At 49.4% G+C, this 21,420-nt stretch overlaps 1 protein-coding gene and 1 long non-coding RNA gene across 19 annotated transcripts in view; one reads left to right on the plus strand and one right to left on the minus strand.

Moving 5' to 3' along the window:
- The window catches only part of Plekha7 (pleckstrin homology domain containing A7), a 181,754-nt gene extending 163,254 nt beyond the window's left edge, over positions 1-18,500 (minus strand). For 13 of the 18 annotated variants that reach the window (XR_015636540.1, XR_015636535.1, XR_015636531.1 and 10 more), the window contains exons 1-3: positions 18,396-18,500; positions 18,217-18,293; positions 18,080-18,137 (exon numbers count right to left, since the gene is read on the minus strand). Coding sequence is in view for 15 of the 18 variants with exons in the window: in XM_087582551.1 (XP_087438677.1) it covers positions 18,080-18,137; positions 18,217-18,293; positions 18,396-18,478 (218 nt within the window). In the remaining 3 variants the exon portion in view is untranslated. 18 annotated transcript variants of the gene reach the window in all.
- On the plus strand, positions 17,682-21,202 carry LOC120099912 (uncharacterized). Its single transcript, XR_015652403.1, has 2 exons — positions 17,682-18,447; positions 19,648-21,202. It is a non-coding gene; the product is annotated as an uncharacterized LOC120099912 (long non-coding RNA).
- The last annotated feature ends 218 nt before the right edge of the window (positions 21,203-21,420 follow it).

Here is a 21,420-nt window from a genome sequence, read left to right on the forward strand (position 1 = left end):
AGGGTTATGGGGAGGGAGGATGAATATGAATGAATGAAAATGAACCTAAGCCAGACATAGTGGCTCACACCCATAATCCCAGCATTCACTAGGCTGAAGCAGGCAGCCTGCCGTGAGTCCCAAAGCAGCCTGACCGCAGCCCCTAGACTACAGAGTAAAATTCTGCCTTTTTAAAAAAGGCCAGCATAGCTGGTAGGTGGCGGTGCCCACCTTTAATCCCAGCAGAGGCAGACGTCTGAGAGTTCCAGGCCAGCCAGGATACACGGTGAGACAATGAACAAACAAGATGGAGCCAGGAGGTCCGTGTGTGCTACGCAAGCGTTTAGATCTTGAGTTCCATGCCCAGCACCCAGCGCCCACAGAAAAGGTTAAGCACGGTGGAACAAACCTGCAAACCCAACATCGGGGGAGCAGAAGTAAATAGATCCCTGGATCACTAGTCAGTCAGTCCTGCCTAAGCAGCCAGTGGGCCAAGTCCAGGGAGATCCTGTTTCAAAACAGATTTATTTATTTTGTTTGAGAACATTGTAGCTATATTCAGACACACCAGAAGAGGGCATCAGATCCATTACAGATGGTTGTGAGCCACCATGTGGTTGCTGGGAATTGAACTCAGGACTTTTGAAAGAGCAGTCAGTGCCCTTGACTGCTGACCCATCTCTCTAGCCCTTTATAACTTTTTTAAAAACTTATTTACTTACTGTAAACTATCTTCAGACACACCAGAAGAGGGCATCAGATCCCATTACAGATGGTTGTGAGCCACCATGTGGTTGCTGGGAAATGAACTCTGGAAGAACAGTCAATGCTCTTAACTGCTGAGCCATCTTTCCAGCCCCGTCTCATAATAAAACTGTGGATGGCTCCTAGAAACAGCACCTGAGATTGAACTCTGACTTAGACACCCAAGTGCACCCATAAGCATGTGTAACCTCCATGTCACCCACCCACACATTCATAGCTACCTATACAGACAAACATAAATGAACTTGAGGTCCTCATGCAGGACCAGGTGTTTAACCTATGAGTTGAACCCCAAAGTGGTTCCAGGCCCTGCAGATGCCAACCTCAAGCTCAGCCAGGTCTCTGCTTGAGTTACCAGAACCTGGGGATTCCCTGAGGCAGGACACTTCTGCTCCCACCCCAGGTGGCCACTGCTCCATCACCATTCCCTGGTCAGAATGAGGTGTTAAGGACAGGAAAGTCACCAACTTCTCTCTGCTGAGCCCAAAGCCTTCCTCCCACGAGAAGGGTCCACAGACAAGTTGTTGAGCAGTAACCTCAAAGGGGACACCAGAAGTTGACCACAGACAGCAGGAGAGCACTACATGGCACCAGACCCTCCACTGGGAGCACACTTTGCTTTTTCTTTTGGTTCTTTTTTTTTTTTTTTTTTTTTTTTTCGGAGCTGGGGACCGAACCCAGGGCCTTGCGCTTCCTAGGTAAGCGCTCTACCACTGAGCTAAATCCCCAGCCCCCACTTTGCTTTTTCTTTTTTCAGCTTTATTTTATTTATTTGTGTGTGTGTGTGTGTGTGTGTGTGTGTGTGTGTGTGTGTGTGTGTGTGTGCGCGCGCGTGGACACATGGAGAGGTCAGAGTACAACTTGATAGAGTAAATCCTCTTACATGGGTTCTGGGGATCAAACCCGATTCATTAGGCTTTCACAGCAAGCATCTTTACCCACTGGGCCATCTCATTGGCTCGTTATTTTCAAAGTCCTATCTCCACTCTAGGCAGGGCTGGGGAAAGAGACTTCATCTCTAAAAACAGCCAAGGCGAAGGCCAAGGTCTAAGAAGGCTGTCTCCTCTCCCAGGCCCTACTATCCTTGCAGGAACCTTCAGCTTGCCAGATATGGGAATCAGAATAAGTCAGTGAGAGGTGACCTAAACAGCTAACAGCTTTTCTGTACCCTTGGCACCTTGTACTTGGCATGTGACAGGAAGAGGTCAGCATGGCCAAGACCCCAGGCCTACCTGGCCAGGCTCCGGCCCCCAGTGTAGCACAGTCTATGACCGCTACAAAGCCAGCCACCTCCCCACTCTCTCCCAGAGCCCAGGAACACATCTACGGTCCACTTGCATGTTCCAGGGAAAGGTGGCAATGCCTGCCACCAGTGTGGCTCTGCCCAGTTTACTCAACACAAGGTCCCCAAAGTTTATTTCCCCTTAGTGTTACAAAAGGCCATTCACCCTTTTAAGTGAACTTGTACAGTTTGAGTGTTTCCCTAAAACAGATCGCCCCAGCCTGTGCAGGACCATCAGGGATCTTGGGGAGAGGCAGTCAAGCAGGGAAAGAGGGACTGTGATGACACAGAGGACTGCTAGGCAGCCTTCACTGGGCTACCTAATACATCTGCATTAATTCCTCCAACCCTTGTTCTCGTCTGTAAACAGCAGTCAGCATTTAATTAAAGAAGTCATTTCTGTTAAGTTTGGTGAGCATGTCAGTGCCAGACAAGCATACATAAAGTAAATAAGTAAAGGTGGGGGGTTGGGGATTTAGCTCAGTGGTAGAGTGCTTGCCTAGGAAGCGCAAGGCCCTGGGTTCGGTCCCCAGCTCCGAAAAAAAGAACCAAAAATAAATAAATAAATAAATAAATAAGTAAAGGTGGTATTGCACACCTATAATCCCAACACCACGGAGGCAGAGGCAGGAGGATTGCCCACAAGTCCCAAGCCAGACCAATCTACAAAGGGAGCTCAAAGCCAGCCAAAGTTATGTAGTAAGACATTGTCTCAAAATAAATTAAAAAAAAAAGAAACACACAAACACTGAATGAATGAATGAATGAATGAATGAATGAATGAATGAATGAGGGTTTAAGAAAACCAGTTGGCCTCTTGGGGTACCAGTCCACCCTACAGCTCACTTTAAGAACGTCTGGCTTGTTCTATGAAATGTCCAGTACCAATCACCCATGCCTCTCCCACAATACAGGGGTACATTCTGAGTTCTAACTTAAATATCTATTCCCAGAACATGAAGCTAATTACTTCTCTCTCCCCCAAAGAATTAATGTCCTCTGGGTTTCAGAACCCATCTGATGTCGAACACGGAAACACACCTACACAGTCTCGGGTGAGGACAGGTGGAAAAACCAAAGGCAGAGGCTAGCTGAGCTCTCTTCAGCTCTCACTCACACCTCACAGAGGAAAAAAAAAAAGTAATTATTCAAAGCCTACATAAACGGATGTAATTTTAGGTACCACCAGTTCCATTTAAAAACGCATCCCTGGGTAGGTACAGTGATTATAGGTGTTCAGCTTCACAGCAGCCGACTGTCTATTATTTTCCAAATCCCCAGCTCACAACGTGCTAAGAAAAATACTTTTCCAAGCACTCCCCTGGCAGGCTAGGTAAGCGTTTCTCCTCCCTTGAACCCTGACCATGGGCTCTGGTCCTTCTTCCCATCCCAGCTCACAAAGCCTTACTAACTCCCAACTCTAAACACTCTCCTTGTAAACCAGCATTTCTGGAGAGACAGGTCAAAGGTTAAATCAGCAAACCTACATACCTATTTGGCTGAACATTGGCCCTGAACCTGACACAGTCCACAGGGAGCTGGTGAGTTGTTTGGAGCACAGGGTCATGCCCCTAGTCCTGCCAGGATCCCCCAGGACCAGCTCAGGGCTGTTGGGAGAGATAGGATATCACTTTCCCATCACCACCATTCACTGATAGGTGCACATGCACACAGTCAGCCTGGTTCTGAGTTGCAACCTTCCTGCCTCCTCCAGCACCCCAGAACGACCCTCCAGCCAGGCCTCCACTGTCCTCAGAGTATCTCTAAGTAGTTATGGCTTCTGAGGTGTGGGCTCATCACCCTCCGGAAGGCAGAGTCCCCACTCTATGGTCACTGGTATGACCAACCAGACCCCTCCCTATGAGACAGACTGACAGCAGAATCCAGGCAGAGGTGAGAGTAGCACGGTTCTACTTCCATGGAGAAGTAAGACCAGACTCCTGCTCCCAGGATTCCCTCTGAGCAAAAGTGTCGGAACTGACAGACAACTATCTGTTTTGGACAGATGAGCTTCTGTCATGAAGGACACGATGCCCATGGCCCACCATGTGTAGAGCAGAGGCATGGACCTGCAGCCAGGCTATCAGCTTTCCATCTCAAATGACACCCAGAGAAAAGGGGCGCCGCTGCTGTGCAGATGCAGGAGCTGAAGCTTCACTTTCGGCATTACCTGTGGCACCTGTGTAGGCTCCCACATCCCAAGCCCCCAGAGACTTAGAGCCACATTCTAGACTAGGGCTTTAGTTCATGCACTTCATTAAGTGTGTCTAATACAAACACCAAGGTTGCTGCCTACCCCCAACTGAACAAGATGTTCTGCCAGATAGCCCATGCAGGAACCCCAAGGAAGCCCCTCCACCAGGGTCCTGCAGAGGGCAAGGGGTGGAAAGCCCATACCAAGGCTCAGCCCAGAAAACCTGGTCATGCTCTCTCTAGACAGACACAGCTACACAGAGCCTCTAAGATCAATAACCACTCTTTGGTATTTAGCACCAATCAGTGCCCAGCTTCCAATTACAGACACGTCTCAATACAAAGACAGTTCTCATCGAGGCACACTGGCAGCCTGGAGTCCCAGTGTTTGGGAGACATAAATTCAAGGCTAGCCTAGACTACTAAGTGAGATCCTCTTTAAACAAAAACAATGAATGAAAAGAAAAAGCAAAAGCACACAAACCCCACCTCTAGCTAGGACTCAGAAGACATCCCCAGAAACTATGCCAGCCCCTGGCCAGCAGCACATTACCTATCCCAGCAAGGCACTTCCTTCACAGAGTTAGAAAGCAGCAATGATAAGGGTTTCTTTCTCAGCTAGAGAGCTCCTGCTGCTGTAGGTGGTCAAAGTGGCCATGACTATCACTGCCCCACTTTCTAGGTGAGGAAACACCTGGAGACAGAGATTGAAGTGACCGGGCACCAGTCTATTGCATCATTTTGCTTTCTTTTTGAAACAGAGTTTCATGTAGCCCAGGGTGGCCTTGGTAACTCAGGATAACCTTGAAACTCTGACCCTCCTGCCTTCACCTCTGAAGTATGAGGATTACAGATGTGTGCCACCCGTGCCAGGTTTATGCAGTGTTTGGGATCGAACCCAAGTTTTCATGGGAACTGTGCAAGCACTCTGCCAATTAAAATCAATCTCCATCCCCAGCCCAGTATCTTGTTCTACAACCACTGTAAGTTTCAGACTCAGGCACTGGGAACCCCTTAGGCAATGTCCCCATCAGCCCTCTTTCCTGAAACCAAGCTGCCAATGCAGGCCTTGATCCAGGACCCACCCAACACCTCCACTCCTCACACAGATGCCATGACCCACACTACCTGCTCCCCTGCTCCCCTGCAGGTCAGCAATGCCCTTCTCCACAGCTGCCTGCCTTCAATCTTTCCCTGGAGGTCCCCAGATCCATTCTCTCAGAGCCCCGCCCCCAACGCCCAGACTGAAACTGGCCAGGGTCCTCTCTGCTTGTGCACTGGACACTGGAAATAGGGATAGTGGCCTCTCTCTGTCCACAGGGCCCAATGTGAAGACCCTTCAGCTTCACGTCTGGTAACTGAATGGATGAGTCCTTCACCCAAACCAAGCAGCGTCTGGTTAATTCTCTAATGAGCCACTCAACCCTACACAGCCCACGGGCTCCAGCTATGAGCTATGGTCAACTCAGGTTACAAACGGGGATGACACAAATATGCCTTTGTCTGGCCCTGGCCCATAGGAAGGCCAAGCAGCAATACCGGGGGGCACAGGATGAAATGGGACTCTGCCCTTACGACATTCCCCTGTGGTTCTGGGGAGGCACAGGAGAGCGCGTGCCAGCTCCAGGCTGTGAGGCCCAGATAGGAAATTCAGTAGAGCTGGCTGGGGTGTAGACATGTTCTCAGGCAGGCCCTAAAAGACGGCCTGGCTCTTTAAGCAGACTTAAGAGGCTCATCAGTCCCTAAGCTGGGTCAGTTGACATCTGGGGAGGAGGGGAAGGGAGAAGTGGAAAAGATTAACGAGGGGGTGATACTCCAAACGAGGAGACCCACCCCTCCAGGACACCAGGGCCCTGCTCACCACCCCCACCTGCTGAGAACCATAGCTCCACTCACTTTCCCCTCCTCGGGGTCTTTGTGAGGGAGGTCCAAGATGCTGCAGCTTTGGTGTCCTCCAGGATGATACAGAGGAAGGGTGGGTGGAGCCAGGGTAGAAATAGCACCAAAGAACTCAGGTTCGAGTCCCACCTGAGGTTCTGGTTTCAGGAAGATCTTTAGCTCTCCCCTGGCCCCCAACTCCTGACTCAAATGCCCAAGTTGTACAAATGACAAGCAGAATGTGTGCCCTAGAAGGAACGTGTTTGACTAGTGTCAGCTGTTGCTCTGATAAACACCAGACAACTTGTCTATTTTCCAGCGTCCACAGCTGATGCCAGGTGGCTGCCTGGTTCCGGGCAGCATTTCATACAGCCTCTAAGTTTCCAGAAAGAAAACAGACCCCAGCCTTTCCCTCTCACGGCCTAGTCTCCTGCAGCCTAGGCAAGTACCTGTGACTTCAGGCAGCCTGGCCCTGGATAGACAGTATTTCCCTTAAAAAGATGGCCCCATTCCAGGGACTAAGGCACTACCTAAAGACTATACATGGACTGACCCTGGACTCTGACCTCATAGGTAGCAATAAATATCCTAGTAAGAGCACCAGTGGAAGGGGAAGCCCTGGGTCCTGCTAAGACTGAACCCCCAGTGAACTAGACTGTTGGGGGGAGGGCGGCAATGGGGGGAGGATGGGGAGGGGAACACCCATAGAGAAGGGGAGGGGGGAGGGGGATGCTTGCCCGGAAACCGGGAAAGGGAATAACACTCAAAATGTATATAAGAAATACTCAAGTTAATTAAAAAAAAAAAAAAAAAAAAAAAAAGATGGCCCCAGCGTGTGCAGGACCATCAGGGATATTGGAGGAGGCAGCCAAGCAGGGAAACGGGGCTGTGATTGGGCTACCTACCACACATGCATTTTTTTATTTTTTTATTTTTTTTTAATTTTTTATTTATTTATTTATTTATTTTGGAGCTGAGGACTGAACCCAGGGCCTTGCGCTTGCTAGGCAAGCACTCTACCACTGAGCTAAAACCCCAACCCCACCACACATGCATTAATTCCTCACTCCCCCCCAACACCCCTCCCACCCTCGAGTCTGTAAACAGCAGTCAGCATATGATAATTAAAGGAGCCATTTCTATTTGGTACACCCGTCAGTGCCAGACTGTTAAGATAAACTGCTGAGGGGTTTCTTTTCCTGCTTTTGTTTGTTTGTTTGTTTTGTTTTGAGACAGGGTTTTGCTATAGCCCAGGCTGGCCTTGAACTCAATATGTAGGCCAGCCTAGCAAAAACTCACAGCATCAAATGTTCTTGCTTCAGCTTCCTGTGCATTCCAGGCATTCACTACAACGTCGGTCGTAATGAACACTTTACCTGACATCCCTGTAAATGTGTGTAAAAGCTGCCAAGAGTAAAGGAGCTAGAAAGATGCTCAGAGGTGGGACGGCGGGCAGACAAAAAAAAAAAAAGATGCTCAGAGGTTAAGAGTACCTGTTCCTTTAGAGGACCTAGGTTCAATTCCCAGCACCCCAACCACCTGTAACTCCAGTTCCAAGGGATCCAACACCCCCTCTTCTGACCTCTGCAGGTACCAGGAATGCATGTGGTACACACATATACACCAAGGAAAAATACTCATACATATAAATAAATAAATATATAGAACTTTTTTTTTTCAAGACAGGGTTTCTCTGTCTAGTTCCAGATGTCCTGGAACTTGCTCTATAGATCAGCTGGCCTTGAACTCAAAGACCAGCCCACCTCTGCCTCCTGAGTGCTGAGATTAAAAGGAATGTGCCACCATGCCCAGCTAAAAAAAATTATTTTTAAGTTGCAAAAGTAAGAACAGTGAAAAATGTCCCCAAGTATCCATCATCCAGCCACTGTTAACACAGTGTCCCATGGTGTCATCCTCTCCTCCCCCTTACTCCCCCGACAAATACACAGTTCCCAGCCTCATAACCACCAGAGCAAACATTTCAGTGTGCATTTTCCAGAACTAAGGACATATTGTTAGTACTAAATGGCTTTCCGTTTTTATTGGTTCAAATTAATTTGAGTTGAGTTTTACAGTTGACAAGCTACTAACTTAGGCAAACCAGTATCAGGGACATCAGGGTTGCCCTGGAGCAGCGAATGCAATTGGGGCTCAGACCCTCGCCCCAGCTCTGAGCTGTGGGAATGGAGCTCATGTTCGTTGGCATTTACTCTGCACTAGACATGTCCCGGGCCTTTCCCATCATGTGATCCATTTAATCCTCCAACTAACAACACTGAACCTTTGGGGAAGTAAGCTTAAAGACAGTCAGCCACAGACCAAGGTCAGAGAGCAGCCAGTGCCCAGCTGGGATTAGCATCCAGGTGGTAAGGCTGCCTCTCCCCACAGATGTCAACCACATCCTCACACATGTACACTGTCTACAGGATGCAGGGCCTGGCCCTGCTTTGGGCTTCCAGAAAAACCAACTCTGCTTCCCAGGTGGCAGGTGGTTAGAAAAGCCAAACAATCTCAGTCCAGCAAAAGATGACAGCCCAAACCTGGCAGGGTGGTACGTGCTTTTTATCCTAGCACTCAAGTAGCAGAGGCAGGGAACTTTGAGTTAAAGACCAGCCTGGTCTATATATAGAGAGATTTTGAAGCCAACCATAGCTATATAGGAAGGCTCTGTCAAAGCGGGGTTGGGGTGCAGGAGAGGAAGATAACCTAAGGCCACAGCAGCTGCCGGTGTGGCTTTCCTCCAGGCACTAGACCTGTTTTGGGGACTAAGACCCCGAAAGACCAGAAAGCCAATGATGGGTCTCCCCATAGACTCCCACTACACACTCTCCATCTTCCCCACGTGCACAGCACTGAGCAAATGCTTGGTGGAGAGTGTGAGACTTGCACAGGTCCACCGAGACAGACACAAGCCCAGGTGGCAGTGAAGAGAAGCTGGCACCTCCTGGGGCAGATACTTCGATTTGGTAGATCTGGTGCAGCTTACCAACACAGGGATCCCAAGGTAGGCAGGCAGAGGAGAGGAGAAATCAACTCTAAGTCCATAGAAGCCAAGTGTGCTGGTGAGGGCCTGTGATTCCAGCATTTGCGGGACAGAGGCAGGAGGATGAGGAGTGGGGCCAGCCTGGGTCTCACAGGAAGACTGCTGTTTCTATAGCTAAGGGCTGGGGATGTCATTCGGTGGTAACGTTTGCCCAGCAGGCCCAAAACCCTGGGTTCCACCCCAGCACAGCAAAACTGACATCTGCATGAATGACATTTTCTACACACAGGTCTCCCTGGAAAGCAGACCTTCTTTTTCCTTCTGTCTTTAAGCCTGCAGTCCCCATGTCTGAGAAGCCCAAGTTAGGCTGACAATACCTCCAGGTCTCTCCCCTGAGCCCCGAGAACGCTGAGCTAATAGGTAACTGTAGAAAAATCACTTTAACCCGCGAGCCAAAGTTCTACAGCCAAAAAAATAATAAGAGTTGAACCAGATAATGTTTGAGAAACACTCCGCAGACAATAAAAACATTCATTGAAAATGCTTCCCCTACCCAGAAATCAAAAAGCAAATGTTTTGACAGCCATGTGACGAGAGGAAAACAACACCGTATTCCTCCAGGTTCTTCCCTCTGCCAATATTTACTCACAACACCATGCCAGTCTGAGATGCTGACTCCTTATGCTGAGCTGGAGTGGGCACCACAGTCTGTCACCCAGTATTCCACATCCTAGCCTGCCTTGCCAGCTGCCCACCCCGCCTCCCTCAAAAGAACCACTGTGACTTGCACCCAGAGCCTTGCACGTGCAATGCAAAGGCCCTAACCCTGGGCTGGATGGAACCCTGTCTTAGAGGGTTTTACTCCTGTGAACAGACACCATGACCAAGGCAACTCTTATAAGGGACAACATTTCATTGGGACTGGCTTACAGGTTCAGAGGTTCAATCCAGTACTATCAAGTCGGGAACATAGCAGCACGGAGGCAGGCCTGGTGCAGGAAGTGCTATGAATTCTACATCTTCATCTAAAGGCTGCTAGCAGAATACTGATTGGCAGACAGCAAGGAGTAGGTTCATAAAGACCACACCCACAGTGACACACCCACTCCAACAGGGCCACACCTCCAAATAGTGCCACTCTCTGGGCCAAACATATACAAACCATAACAAACCCCTAATCTCTTTCTCTTTCTACTTTTACGTTTGAATCAAAGTCTCACTAAGTTGTACAGGCTGGCTTTGAACTCATTCACTCTGTAGCCCTGGAAGACCTGGGATTAATAGTCCCCCTGCTTCCTGCTCTCGGTCTTCCTCCACTAGGAAGTGCCAAACATATCCTCTTAATATATGAAAAAGATAGAAATCGTCTCAGAGGGGCAGAAGCATGTTTTCCTTTTGCTGTGCTGGGGATGGAACCCAGGCTTCCTTGGCATGCCAAGCAAGCATTCTTCCTCTGAGTTCCTTCTCCTAGTACCAAGTCCCCCAGCGGTTACCACTGCAGAGGAAACTCACACCTACCCTCCTCTTAACACACAGACCTACCTACCTTGAGAGCAACTGGCTCCCCTGTGGTCAAGAGCCTTAAGCAGCTTCCATCCTTTTACTTAGAGGTTCTCCCAGGTGTTTGGAGGGCCTGTTTAGAGAGCGTGATACAAACCACAGCTCTAAGTCTTTCCTCTAGCTTCCCACAAAACCTTCACTGTTAGTGTTTTCCCATGGACCCAGTGCTAAATCCGTGATCCGGCTTTCCCCCTTGATAAAGCCACCAGGAAGTACTAGGTAAAATGTGAGATTATATCCAAACCAGCCAAGCCGGAGAGCCTGCTTGCTCTTCAACAAGGAGACTTCAGGATTTCCACTTTAAATACCTGTAAGCCATTAGCACCCAGAATTCAATGTAAGGCTGTCAATTTCTGGTTTGAAACAAAAGTTCTGCAAGTGCTGTGTCCAAGTTCTAATAGTTTTTCTAAAGGGCCTTACAGCTAATAGTGACTTCCCCCTTAACATCTGTCACTTCTGATTCTTCACTGCATCTTTAAATTGACTGAAAAGTCGAGGCTGTTTTACGTAAAGGGTACATCCTAAACACTGGGCGTCTCTGAAGGAGACTAGAAGCCGTGGCTCTCAGCAGCCCAGCTCTCCCTGCTTCTCCCAGCCTCCTATGTCCCACTTGGCCTGCTCGTGCCTCACCCTGTCCAGAGTGCCCTGAGCCTGCACACTCCTTACCATATTTTACAGTGGGACATGGGGCTGATGAGTCATTCGGCATGAGAGGTGAATGACCTGATATTGACATTTAAATAAACGATTATATTTGATATAGAGTGAGCTCCAAAACATATATAACGTACGCTTACATTTTCTCTTTACCTAAAATGATATTAAACAAACCAGAGAATCGTGATGCATGCCTTTAATCCCAGCACTGGGGAGGCAAAGATGACCAGACCTCTGTGAGTTTGAGGCCTGCCTGCCTGATCCACATAGCAAATTCCAGGCTATCATGGGCTACACAGTGAGACTCTTTCTCAAAAGAAAAAAAAAAAAAAAAGACTTGAAATAGCAAATTTTTAAAACCATGACAAGTCTAGGGGAGGAAAAAAACTGCAAAAGGAACAAGTTTTATATTGTAGGTTTGTAGATTTGTCTCCTTTAGCTTGGCAAAAAGGCTCATGTAACCCAGGCTAGCTTCTTACAATTCAATATATTTCTGAAGATGGCCTTGAACTCTTGGATCCTCCTGCCTCCACTTCCAGAACGCTGGAATCGCTGGCTGCTTACACTGCAGCCTTGTTTTGTTATTGGGTTTTGGAGACAGAGACTCCAAAAGTCAGAGTCTCACGAAGGAGCACAGGGAATGACCTTGAACTCTTGATGGCCTTGCCTCCTCCCACGAGCTAAGATCACTGTGCCACCACACCCATTTTACTACAGTACTTCCAATGGCAGCCCTCCCCTTTCAGTAGGTGCCTTCCATTTTCATTTTGCACTGGGAACCTCAAAGCTATGCTACTGGCTCTGCCCCTCAGATGTTTTCAGGCCACAGTGCAGGGGGAACAGCAGAAAAACAACTTCACTCCAAGTCTTCAGTGTATCTTTCCCAGGTCCTACTGCCTAAGGAATGGCACCTACACAAGACCACCCCACAAATCCGCAAAGCTAAGGCTGGAGGACCTGAAGCTAAGTGGCACTTTGTGTGACCAGCTGGTCCCCGTCAGGACCTTGGAGCAAAGTCAGAAGATGTGAAAGCCTTGAAGCCAGGGAAAGAGAGGGGTCTAGACCAATTGCCAACAGATGAGAAAATCCCAGATGCAAATGGCTGAGCTCATGAGACCAAGGAGCCAGAAAAGGCTGCCTGAGCCTCTCTACTGGCCAGGTTCCTACTTTGAATGTTGCCGTTGCCAATGAATGACTATCTCCAAGATGCCTAGGTCCAAACACCAGCCCCAACAGGCCCACTCCTGGCTTCCCCGCATCTGTCCCACATACAAGTCTCCTCTTTAGCCAGGAATTTATAAAGATTGGACTATTAAATGAATGTCCAAGGTTTCTTGGGGACACAGTCTCTTCCATAAATACTGGCAGAAGCTGGACCAGGACTCGGCTGTGTGCCAAAGCCTAGAAACAGTGAACAGGTCTGCCCTCAAGGAGCAGCCTTGGAGCAGGGTGTGGTGTGCCAACACCCCACTCCACACACATACACACCACCAAGCACATAGGTGACTGTGGCTGGAGGATCATTCACCAAGCAGCTCTAGAGCTGAACAATGTATGGCTCAGACCTGTAAATCCCAACTACTTGGACGCTAAGGCAAGACAATTGCAAGTTCAGGGCTGTCCTCAGCAGCTCAGTGAGAGTCTGTCTCCAAATGAAAATTAAACGTCTGGGGGCATAGCTTCCTGACAGAAGACCTAGGTTCAGTACATGAGGCTCTATTCAACCCAAAACAAAAAGCTAGGTAGAGTGATACATGCCTTTAATCCTGAGAAATCCTCAGGAAAGCTGAGGAAGAAGGACTGTTAAGTGTTCCAGGCAACTAGGCTACAGAGTGAGACCCTGTGTTTAAGTAAATAAATCAGACAACAGCTATGAATAGCAATAGTTCCTGGTATTTTCCCCCAAAACTCAAAAAGATTAAGTTAGCGCCATGTGGTGGAGGTGCTTACCTGTGAGACCAGCTCTTGGGGAGCTAGAAAACACAAAGCTAGCCTGGGCTAAACTGCAAGACCCTGTCTTCAACAAACAAACAAAAGGCCCAGGCTTGGCGGTGCACACCTTTAATCCCAGCACTCAGGAGGCAGAAGCAGGTGGACTCTGTGACTTGAAGGTCAATCAGGGCTACACATGGAGATAAGACTCTGTCTCATAAAAAAAAAAAATTATATAATTGCTACTATCCTATTCTCATTGTTGGTATGATAACACTATCAATAACTACTATGATATTTACTATCCAGTCAGGAGACTCACGGAAAAATGAAAACATTTCAGAATGCAATACTTTTTCTTAAAGGGGAGCCTGCACCACCTCGCCTGTACTTGCGAGAACCATGAAGACAGAATGTAGCCAAAAGTGCAGAAATAAATGAAAATACACATTTCATAGTTCAGGGTCTTCTTCAAGAAACAGACTTTAAAGTCTTCAGTAAATAGGATGCAGTTGCACATACCTGTGATCCCAACCCTCAGGAGATGGAGACAGGAGGATCTTAAATTCAAGACCAGTCTAAGGATCACAGGAAGATCTTGTCACAGAAAACTAAAGGCTTAGGGGTGACACATAACCAAATGTAATAACTTTAAAAAAAATAAAAGAACACAAACTCTTTAGTAAGCAGAGATGTAAAACTTCATGGGGGGTAGGGCAAAGAGGAAATTAATTGGGCTGGAGAGATGGCTCAGTGGTTAGAGCACTGACTGCTCTTCTAGAGGTCCTGAGTTCAATTCCCAGCAACCATATGGTGGCTCACAACCATCTGTAATGAGATCTGATTCCCTCTTCTGGTGTGTGTGAAGACAGCTACAGTGTACTTATATACAGTAAATGAATAAATCTTTTTTTTTTCCAGAGCTGGGGACCGAACTCAGGGCCTTGAGCTTGCTAGGCAAGCGCTCTACCACTGAGCTAAATCCCCAACCCCGAATAAATCTTTTAAAAGAGAGGGAAAACTAGTCCCAAATCTAGAGGCTTCTTCAGAAATTATCATGTAGAAAACACAACTGGATTCCAGCCTACTGGCACCAGCAGCCTTTGAGAGTAAGGGCCACCGTCAATGTTGCTATGGGTAGTCATTTCCAGAAAGTGTGGGAAGATTCAGAAGGGGGAGTGGTGGGAGCAGGGACAGAATAATCGAAGAAGAGTTGCAACAGGGATAAAATCCCAGTGCTGAGACAACAGCTTAGAATCTTCCAGACTGCACAAATCCAAGCTCAAGGCTGTGCCACTACTACAAAACACAACCTCTTCTCAGTGTCCTAACAAGTGACCTTGATACACACGCTGGCATCCTTCTCATCTCCACAGAAACTCTGCTCCAATAACTGCCAGTTTCTTTCCTACATCTATTTCTCCTTCCTCCCCACCCCCGGAACAAAAGCTGTTGTTGCACCATCTTTCCTGAAAAGAGCAAACCCCTTTATGGTGGTTTGAACAGCTATGGCCCCCACAGACTCATGCTTGAATGCTTGGCCCACGAGGAGTGGCACTGTAGGAGATGTGGCCTGGTTGGAAGAAGTGTATCGTCACTCTGTTGTCAGGCTTTGAGGGCTCCTATGCTCAAGCTTTGCCCAGTATGGAATTCCAGTCTTCTCCTGGCTGCCTTGGGATCAAGATGGAGAATCTCTAGCTCCATCTCCAGCTGTGCTGGTCTACATGTTGCTTCCTACCATGAGGAGGATGGACTGAACCTCCAAAACTGTAAGCCAGCCCCGATTAATGTTTATATGAGTTGCCTTGGTCATGGGGTCTCCTCACAGCAACAAACCCCTAAGGCACCCTCCCTCTACCCACACAACCTCCAGCCTATCAGACAATGCCTGGACTCTTCTTTGCAACAAAACTTCCAGGAAGATGTGCTGCCCTTCCTGGACTTGTCTCTTACCCACATCACCTGCCATTCTGGAGGTCCCTGTGACCTCTTCTCACCTTTTTAGTGGCTCCTCTTAAGTGTGCCTTTCCCAAGTTCGGCCATTACCTGCCCCGAGGCTTAGAGCATTGTTCTGCTTAGCTTCTGGACACAAACTAAAGTAGCCCTGGAAGAGGGAACCTCAGCTGAAGACTGGCCTCTAGTGGGCATGTCTCTGGGCAATTGTCTTGATTGATGATGGTTGTGGGAGGGTCCGGCCTACTGTGGACCACAGTATCCTATACGTGTAAGCATAAATCAGGCAGCCTGGCAAGCCAGAGTGAGCCAATAAGCAGCCTTCCTCCAGTTTCTGCTTCAGTTCCTGCTCAATTTCCTGCTCTGACTTCCTTCACTGATGAACTGTGACCGGAAGTATAAACTAAGATAACAAAAACCCTTGTTTTCCCTAATTTCCCTCACTATGCTTTTGCTCATGGTGCTTATGAACAGACAGCACACCAGGACAGACATTTGGCCCACACTTGTCCTCGATGACATCTATGCCCTATGACATCACGTAGTTATCCTCAGATGGGTCTCTGCGAGCCTCTCTCCCTCTCAACCGCAAGCTTTAGATTCATATATCTGTATCAGTCGTTCTCAACCCTCCTAATGCTGTGACCCTTTTATATAGCTCCTCATGTTGTGGTGACCCCCAACCACAAAATTGTCTTTGCTGCTACTTAATAACTGTAACTTTGCTGTTATGAATCATAATGTAAATATCTGTGTTTTCCCATGATTCTAGTCAACCCCTGAAAAGGGATTATTTGTGAATCAGGGGAGAATTACTGAACTACATGATATATTCACATCTTATATGTAACAGAGTAAAATAAGATTTTTTAAACACCTATTCAAGCCTATATCTCCCTCAGCCTTCCCATCTCAAACATATGGGCACCACCCACTCACTCAGGAACTCCCACCTCTAGGAGTCAACAGTGTGTGTTCATGCATACATGCATGCAGCATGTGTACTTGTATGTATTCCTGTGTGTACAAGTACACACGTATATGTGTGCCTGTAAATATAAAATCCAGGAGCCAGCCCAACCTCACGTGTTGTTTCTCAAATATCCACTTATTTTTGAAACTGTCTCTTCCTGGGAAGTGGGGCTTGCAGCTTAGGCAGGATGACCCGCAGCAGGCCCCAGATTCTCCTGTCTCCACCTCCCCAGTGACAGCTAGGATTACAAGTGCACGTTACCACACCTGGGTTTTTAGGAGATCTAACGTGAGTCCTCGTGCTTGCATGACAAGCGCTTTATGGACTGTGCATCTCCCCAGTCCCCTAGGAGTCATCTTTGTTCTTTCTCTTGGGCAGCATCCAAAGCACAGCCTGAATCCGACTACCTTTCTCCATCTCTGTGCTTCACCCTCCACTAACGGTCTGCTCTGGACCACAGCCACAGCCTCCTGCTGTCCACCAAACCCCATTCTCCCTAACGGAAGAATACCCAAAGCATACCAAGTCACTTTAAACCGTCTGCATCCTCCCTGGTCTCTGAACAGAGTTCAGGAGCTCTTTACCCTGGTCCAATTTCAGCATTTACCTCCCTTCCTGTGACTCCCGTTAATGCCATTCTCTCCCTAGGTCACCATCTTCAAGCCACTCATTGAACTGGAAGGGGTTTGTACCTTAAACATTTTTTTCTGAAATGTCTTGCCCCAACTGGCACCACAGCAGGGGTCCTTCTTGTCATTCAAATTCCAAATGTCACCTGCTCAGAAAAAAGTCCTCAGGACCTACCAATCCAACCAGCCATCCAATCACTCCAAGTCACATCCCCTCGTGTTAATTTTCCGCACAGCAGCCACCGTTACCTGCTATTATTATTTGCTCACTCTTTGTTCCCTTTCCTCCCGCGGATTACATATCGACGAACAAGAACAGTGAGCACCTCCCTTCCACACACCTCATCCATCAGCAGTCACTATTCAAGAGTCCCAAGTGATAAAGGAGGCTCGGGACTTTCTCCACACCTTCTGATCCAGATCTAAACATTGTCTCCAAGTTGGTGAAGAAATTAATTCTGAATCACGGTCCCCCACAGTACACCGAGTGCCAGTCAAACCATCGGCCGCCAGACCTTTGGCTAGTTCATTCATTCCATAAACAAACATTTACAGAGCTCCTACTCTATGCCAGGCACTGACTGGGTCAAACGATCAAAGGCAAGTTCTGACTCCCAGGACCCACAGAGGGGAGGAACGCTGCAACACAGGCACCTTCCCGGAGTGGGAAAAGGGAAGATTGTACACGTGTCCCCTTACAGCTTCGAGATCAGATCCACGCAGCCCAACAGACCCAGAATAACTGTTGGGACAGCGCCCAGAGATTCAGGCGGCTAAGCTCCCGTTCTACTAGCCCAGGCAGAGCCGACCGTCCGCGTTCCACTGCGTTCGGCGCCCGCCGAAGACTCGCGGGTAGAGTTCCAAGAATATCATTGGCTGACCGGGAGCCCCACCCCCATCCCATCCCTGAGAAGCAAGGATGCAGCGGCCCGGGTCGCGCTCCAACTCTCCACCGCCAGCCCAGCCAGCGCGGCTACACTAGCGTCGGGGCCCCCTCCCCCCTCCCCCACGCCCAAGCCCTCAGGCCACACTCCTGACCCACCGGAGCCTTTCTCCCTGACACCGGCCACTGTGCCCAGCGCATGTCCCCGGGGTAGGCGTGTCCCGGGAGCCGTGGAGTTTGCTGGCTCGGCCGCCGGCGGGCGGGACCTGGTCAGGCCCCCTGCGGCGCTGCGAACCCCGGTACGCAGCGGTCCCCCGAGCCCGCCACCTTCAGACATACAAACCCCAAGCGCCGAGCCCGCCAAGGTTGCGGGAAAGCAAGCGAGGTGCGGCGGTGGTGCGGGCTCACTTACTCTATGAAGAAACTGGCGCCCTCCTCCGTGAAGCCCTCCTCCCAGCCGCGCGGCAAGTCTGCGGGAAGGCGAGAAAAGTTGGTCAAACTTGCACAGCCGTGGCGCCCTCCCGCACCCTCTACCGACCGGGCGCTTACCTGAGCGGATCATGTGACCGGAGTTGACCGGTTCTCCCGTACGCGGGTGCAGCCAGGTCGTGCAGCGGAGCTGGTCACTACGGGAGAGGTGCACCTGTTAGCGCCGCCGCCCCACACGCCCGCCCGCGGACCCAGCCCCAGCACACGACCCCGCCCGGGTGCCGCCGCCTCTCACGCACTTGATGAAGAAGACGCGGCCGTCCCGACAGACGCCGTAGGACCAGTGCTCAGGTAGGGTGTCCCGCCCGACCGCAGCCGCCATGTTCGCCCAGCGCCTGAGCCCCGGACCGGGGGAGGGGGGGATGGGTAAAGGGGCGGGGTAAGGGGCGGGGCGAGGAGATAGGGGTGCAAGATGTTGGACAGAGTGAGTGGGAGGGACAAGAAACGGGGAGCTGGAGTAACAAGGAGTTGGAACAAGGAGTTGGCTAGGGATAGGGAGGAGAGGACTAGATCTGAGGAGGAATAGGGAGAAGGGTACATTGGAAGAAATGAGGGGGAGAGGCAAGGAAGGAGTGGGAAGGGGCTGAGACGCGAGGGACTTGGACCGATCCTTCTGGGTTCCCCTGTGCTGGGTGCAGCGTGGGCTCCCAGCCTTGGTGACTCGTGGTTCGAGGTCACGGCCGGTGCCTCCAAAGTTCACTGGAGGAGGGCTGGCCGGAGCGGGGCACAGGGCCCCGCAGCCTTTGTCCCCGAGACTCGCAGGCCGTGAACAGACTACACCCCCCCCCCCAGCCCCCGACACACACCCTTTCTCCAGGAAAACCGGCCGACCTGCACACCACAGCTTCTCCTCCCCCCCACCCCGGAAGTATGCTTCTGTCTTAGACTAGGAACACCAAACAGGTTTCTGCTGGATTCCAGAGCAGTCTCCAAGACTTCTGTAAAAGAAAAGCTAGCTTGTGATTCCAGCCCTGGGGAGACTGAAGCCGGAGGATTGCTGCGAGCTGGAAGACAGACAGAACTACTTAAGAGAATTACAGGACAGCGCAGGTTACTACGAGACCCTGTCTCAAAAAACAAAACGTAGGGGCTGGAGAGATGGCTCAGCAGTTAAGAGCACTGAGTGCTCTTCCAGAGCCCTGAGTTCAATTCCCAGCAACCACATGGTGACTCACAACCATTTGTAATAGGGTCTGATGCCCTCTCCTGGTGTGTCTGAAGAGAGCAATAGTATACTCACATATATTAAATAAACCTTTAAATTTTTTTTAAAAATGCCCCCCACACCTGAAGCTGCAGCGATCACAAACCTTCAGTTCTGACAACTGACAAAAAAAGAGGCGCTGGGTCTGGATTTCCCTGCTCTCATTTAAAGGAAGAGCTGTCAACCCGAATTCTTGGGGAGCTCTCCTGAGTTCCCAGAGTAAAGGAGACCCTTAACTCACTCGTTTGCTCCTAATTAACATTTATGTGTCTACTCTCTTTTGTCAGTTGGACAAGAGAAGGAGCCTTGATCTGCCCCCAAAATACCAGGACCTGGGCACCCGAACAATTCTACCTCATCCTTTCAGCAACATCTCAATGGAAGAATGGGAAACACTCCTCACTCTGCAAGTGGGTGGAGCCGGAGCCGGAGCCGGAAGCTAGGTGCTGGGCAAGGGTCAGGCCAGCCTTGCAGAGACACAGCTGCAGGTCTGAGGAGGCTCACTTGAGGGTGCAGCTGTCTGCACTGGGCACTAGAATTAGAGATCAGGAGTAGGATGGACCCTGAAGGGGGCGCAGTGGAGCTCTGTCAGTGTTTCTTGACCTGTGGGTCTCCACCCCTCGGAGTAGCATCTCAGATTACGTTTCATAACAATAGCAGTGAAATAATTTTGTCGTTGAGGGTCACCACAACATGACCGCTGCTCCAGAGGAACCTATTAGGGGTGCAGGTGAACCTGTGGGAGGGGTGTGGAGTGCTAGGAAGACCATGAAGCGATCCTTCCTCTGAAGCAGTCATTAGGGAGAGAGGTGCTGTGACTGGGAATGTGGAGCCTTCAGCCTCTGATCCAGTTCTTGACCAAATGAACACAGGGAGATAGCTTCTCTCTTTTTGTTGACATTTAAAAAAAATTGACATTGTTTTATTTTCCCTGTCAGGCATGGGCTGTGTGTGTGGTGTGGTGGGCTCAGTACAGGGATGGATGGTGGAGGGGGTGGAGGAGATGATGACTTGGTTGGGAAGTCTGGAGGAAGGACTCATGGCACACTATAGCTAAGCTACCAGTAAGGTTGAGACACTCTTGGAAATCTAGCTGTCCATCGCTGTTGAGGTCCTGCGTCTTCATCATGCATTCAAGGACACCAGGGTCCTTCTGTTTCTTCCTGAAGGCGGCCAGCTCTGTGTTCATGAAAGAAAGGAACTCAGTTTTGGAGAATTGACAGCTATTCCCATCCTTCCCACTGTACTTCTGGAAAACAGCAATCAGGGACTCCATGCATCTCTCATGGAGGCTGGGACAGGAGTGGCCAGCATCTCTTATTAAACACTCATTTGAAAACAATATATTAAATGGACAAGAATATGAAAACACAGTTAATAGAAATGAAACACAAGTGGCTTTTAAGTAAATGGGAAGATAATTGACCATTGCATAACATCAAGTATACAAATGAAAATTACAGTGGGATTCTATTTTGTAGATGTCAGATTAGAAGAGAAAACCATTCTTGTTCATTGTTGCTGGGACTAAAAAATGATTCTGCCTTCTTGTGATGGTTTGTATATGCTTGACCCAGGCAGTGACACTATTAGGAGGTGTGGCCCTCTTGGAGTGGGTGTGGCCTTGTTGGAGTGGGTGTGTCATTGTAGGTGTGGGCTTTAAGATGCTGATCCTAGCTGCCTGGAAGCCAGTCTTCTAGCATCCTTCATATAAAGATATAGAACTCTCAGCTCCTCCTGAACCTTGCCTGCCTGGACACTGCCATGTTACCACCATGATGATAATGGACTGAACATCTGCACCTGTAAGCCAGCCCCAAATAAATGTTGTCCTTTATAAGAGTTGCCTTGGTCATGGTGTCTGTTCACCGCAGTAGAACCTTAAGACATTCCTCAAGGGCAGCTTGGCCGCAGCTGTTACACACTGCTTTGACCAGGCAACTCCACCCCAGGAGCTCATCCACATGAAATATTCCGTCTCCTCAGTGTGACTCAGCTGCTAAGAGTGATGGCTCAGGTTAAGAGGATTGGCTGCTCTTCCAGAGGACCTGAGTTCAATT

This window comes from Rattus norvegicus, chromosome 1 (genome assembly GCF_021556685.1).
Source record: "Rattus norvegicus strain SHRSP/BbbUtx chromosome 1, alternate assembly SHRSP_T2T, whole genome shotgun sequence".
In the NCBI taxonomy this organism is placed as follows: Eukaryota; Metazoa; Chordata; class Mammalia; order Rodentia; family Muridae; genus Rattus; species Rattus norvegicus.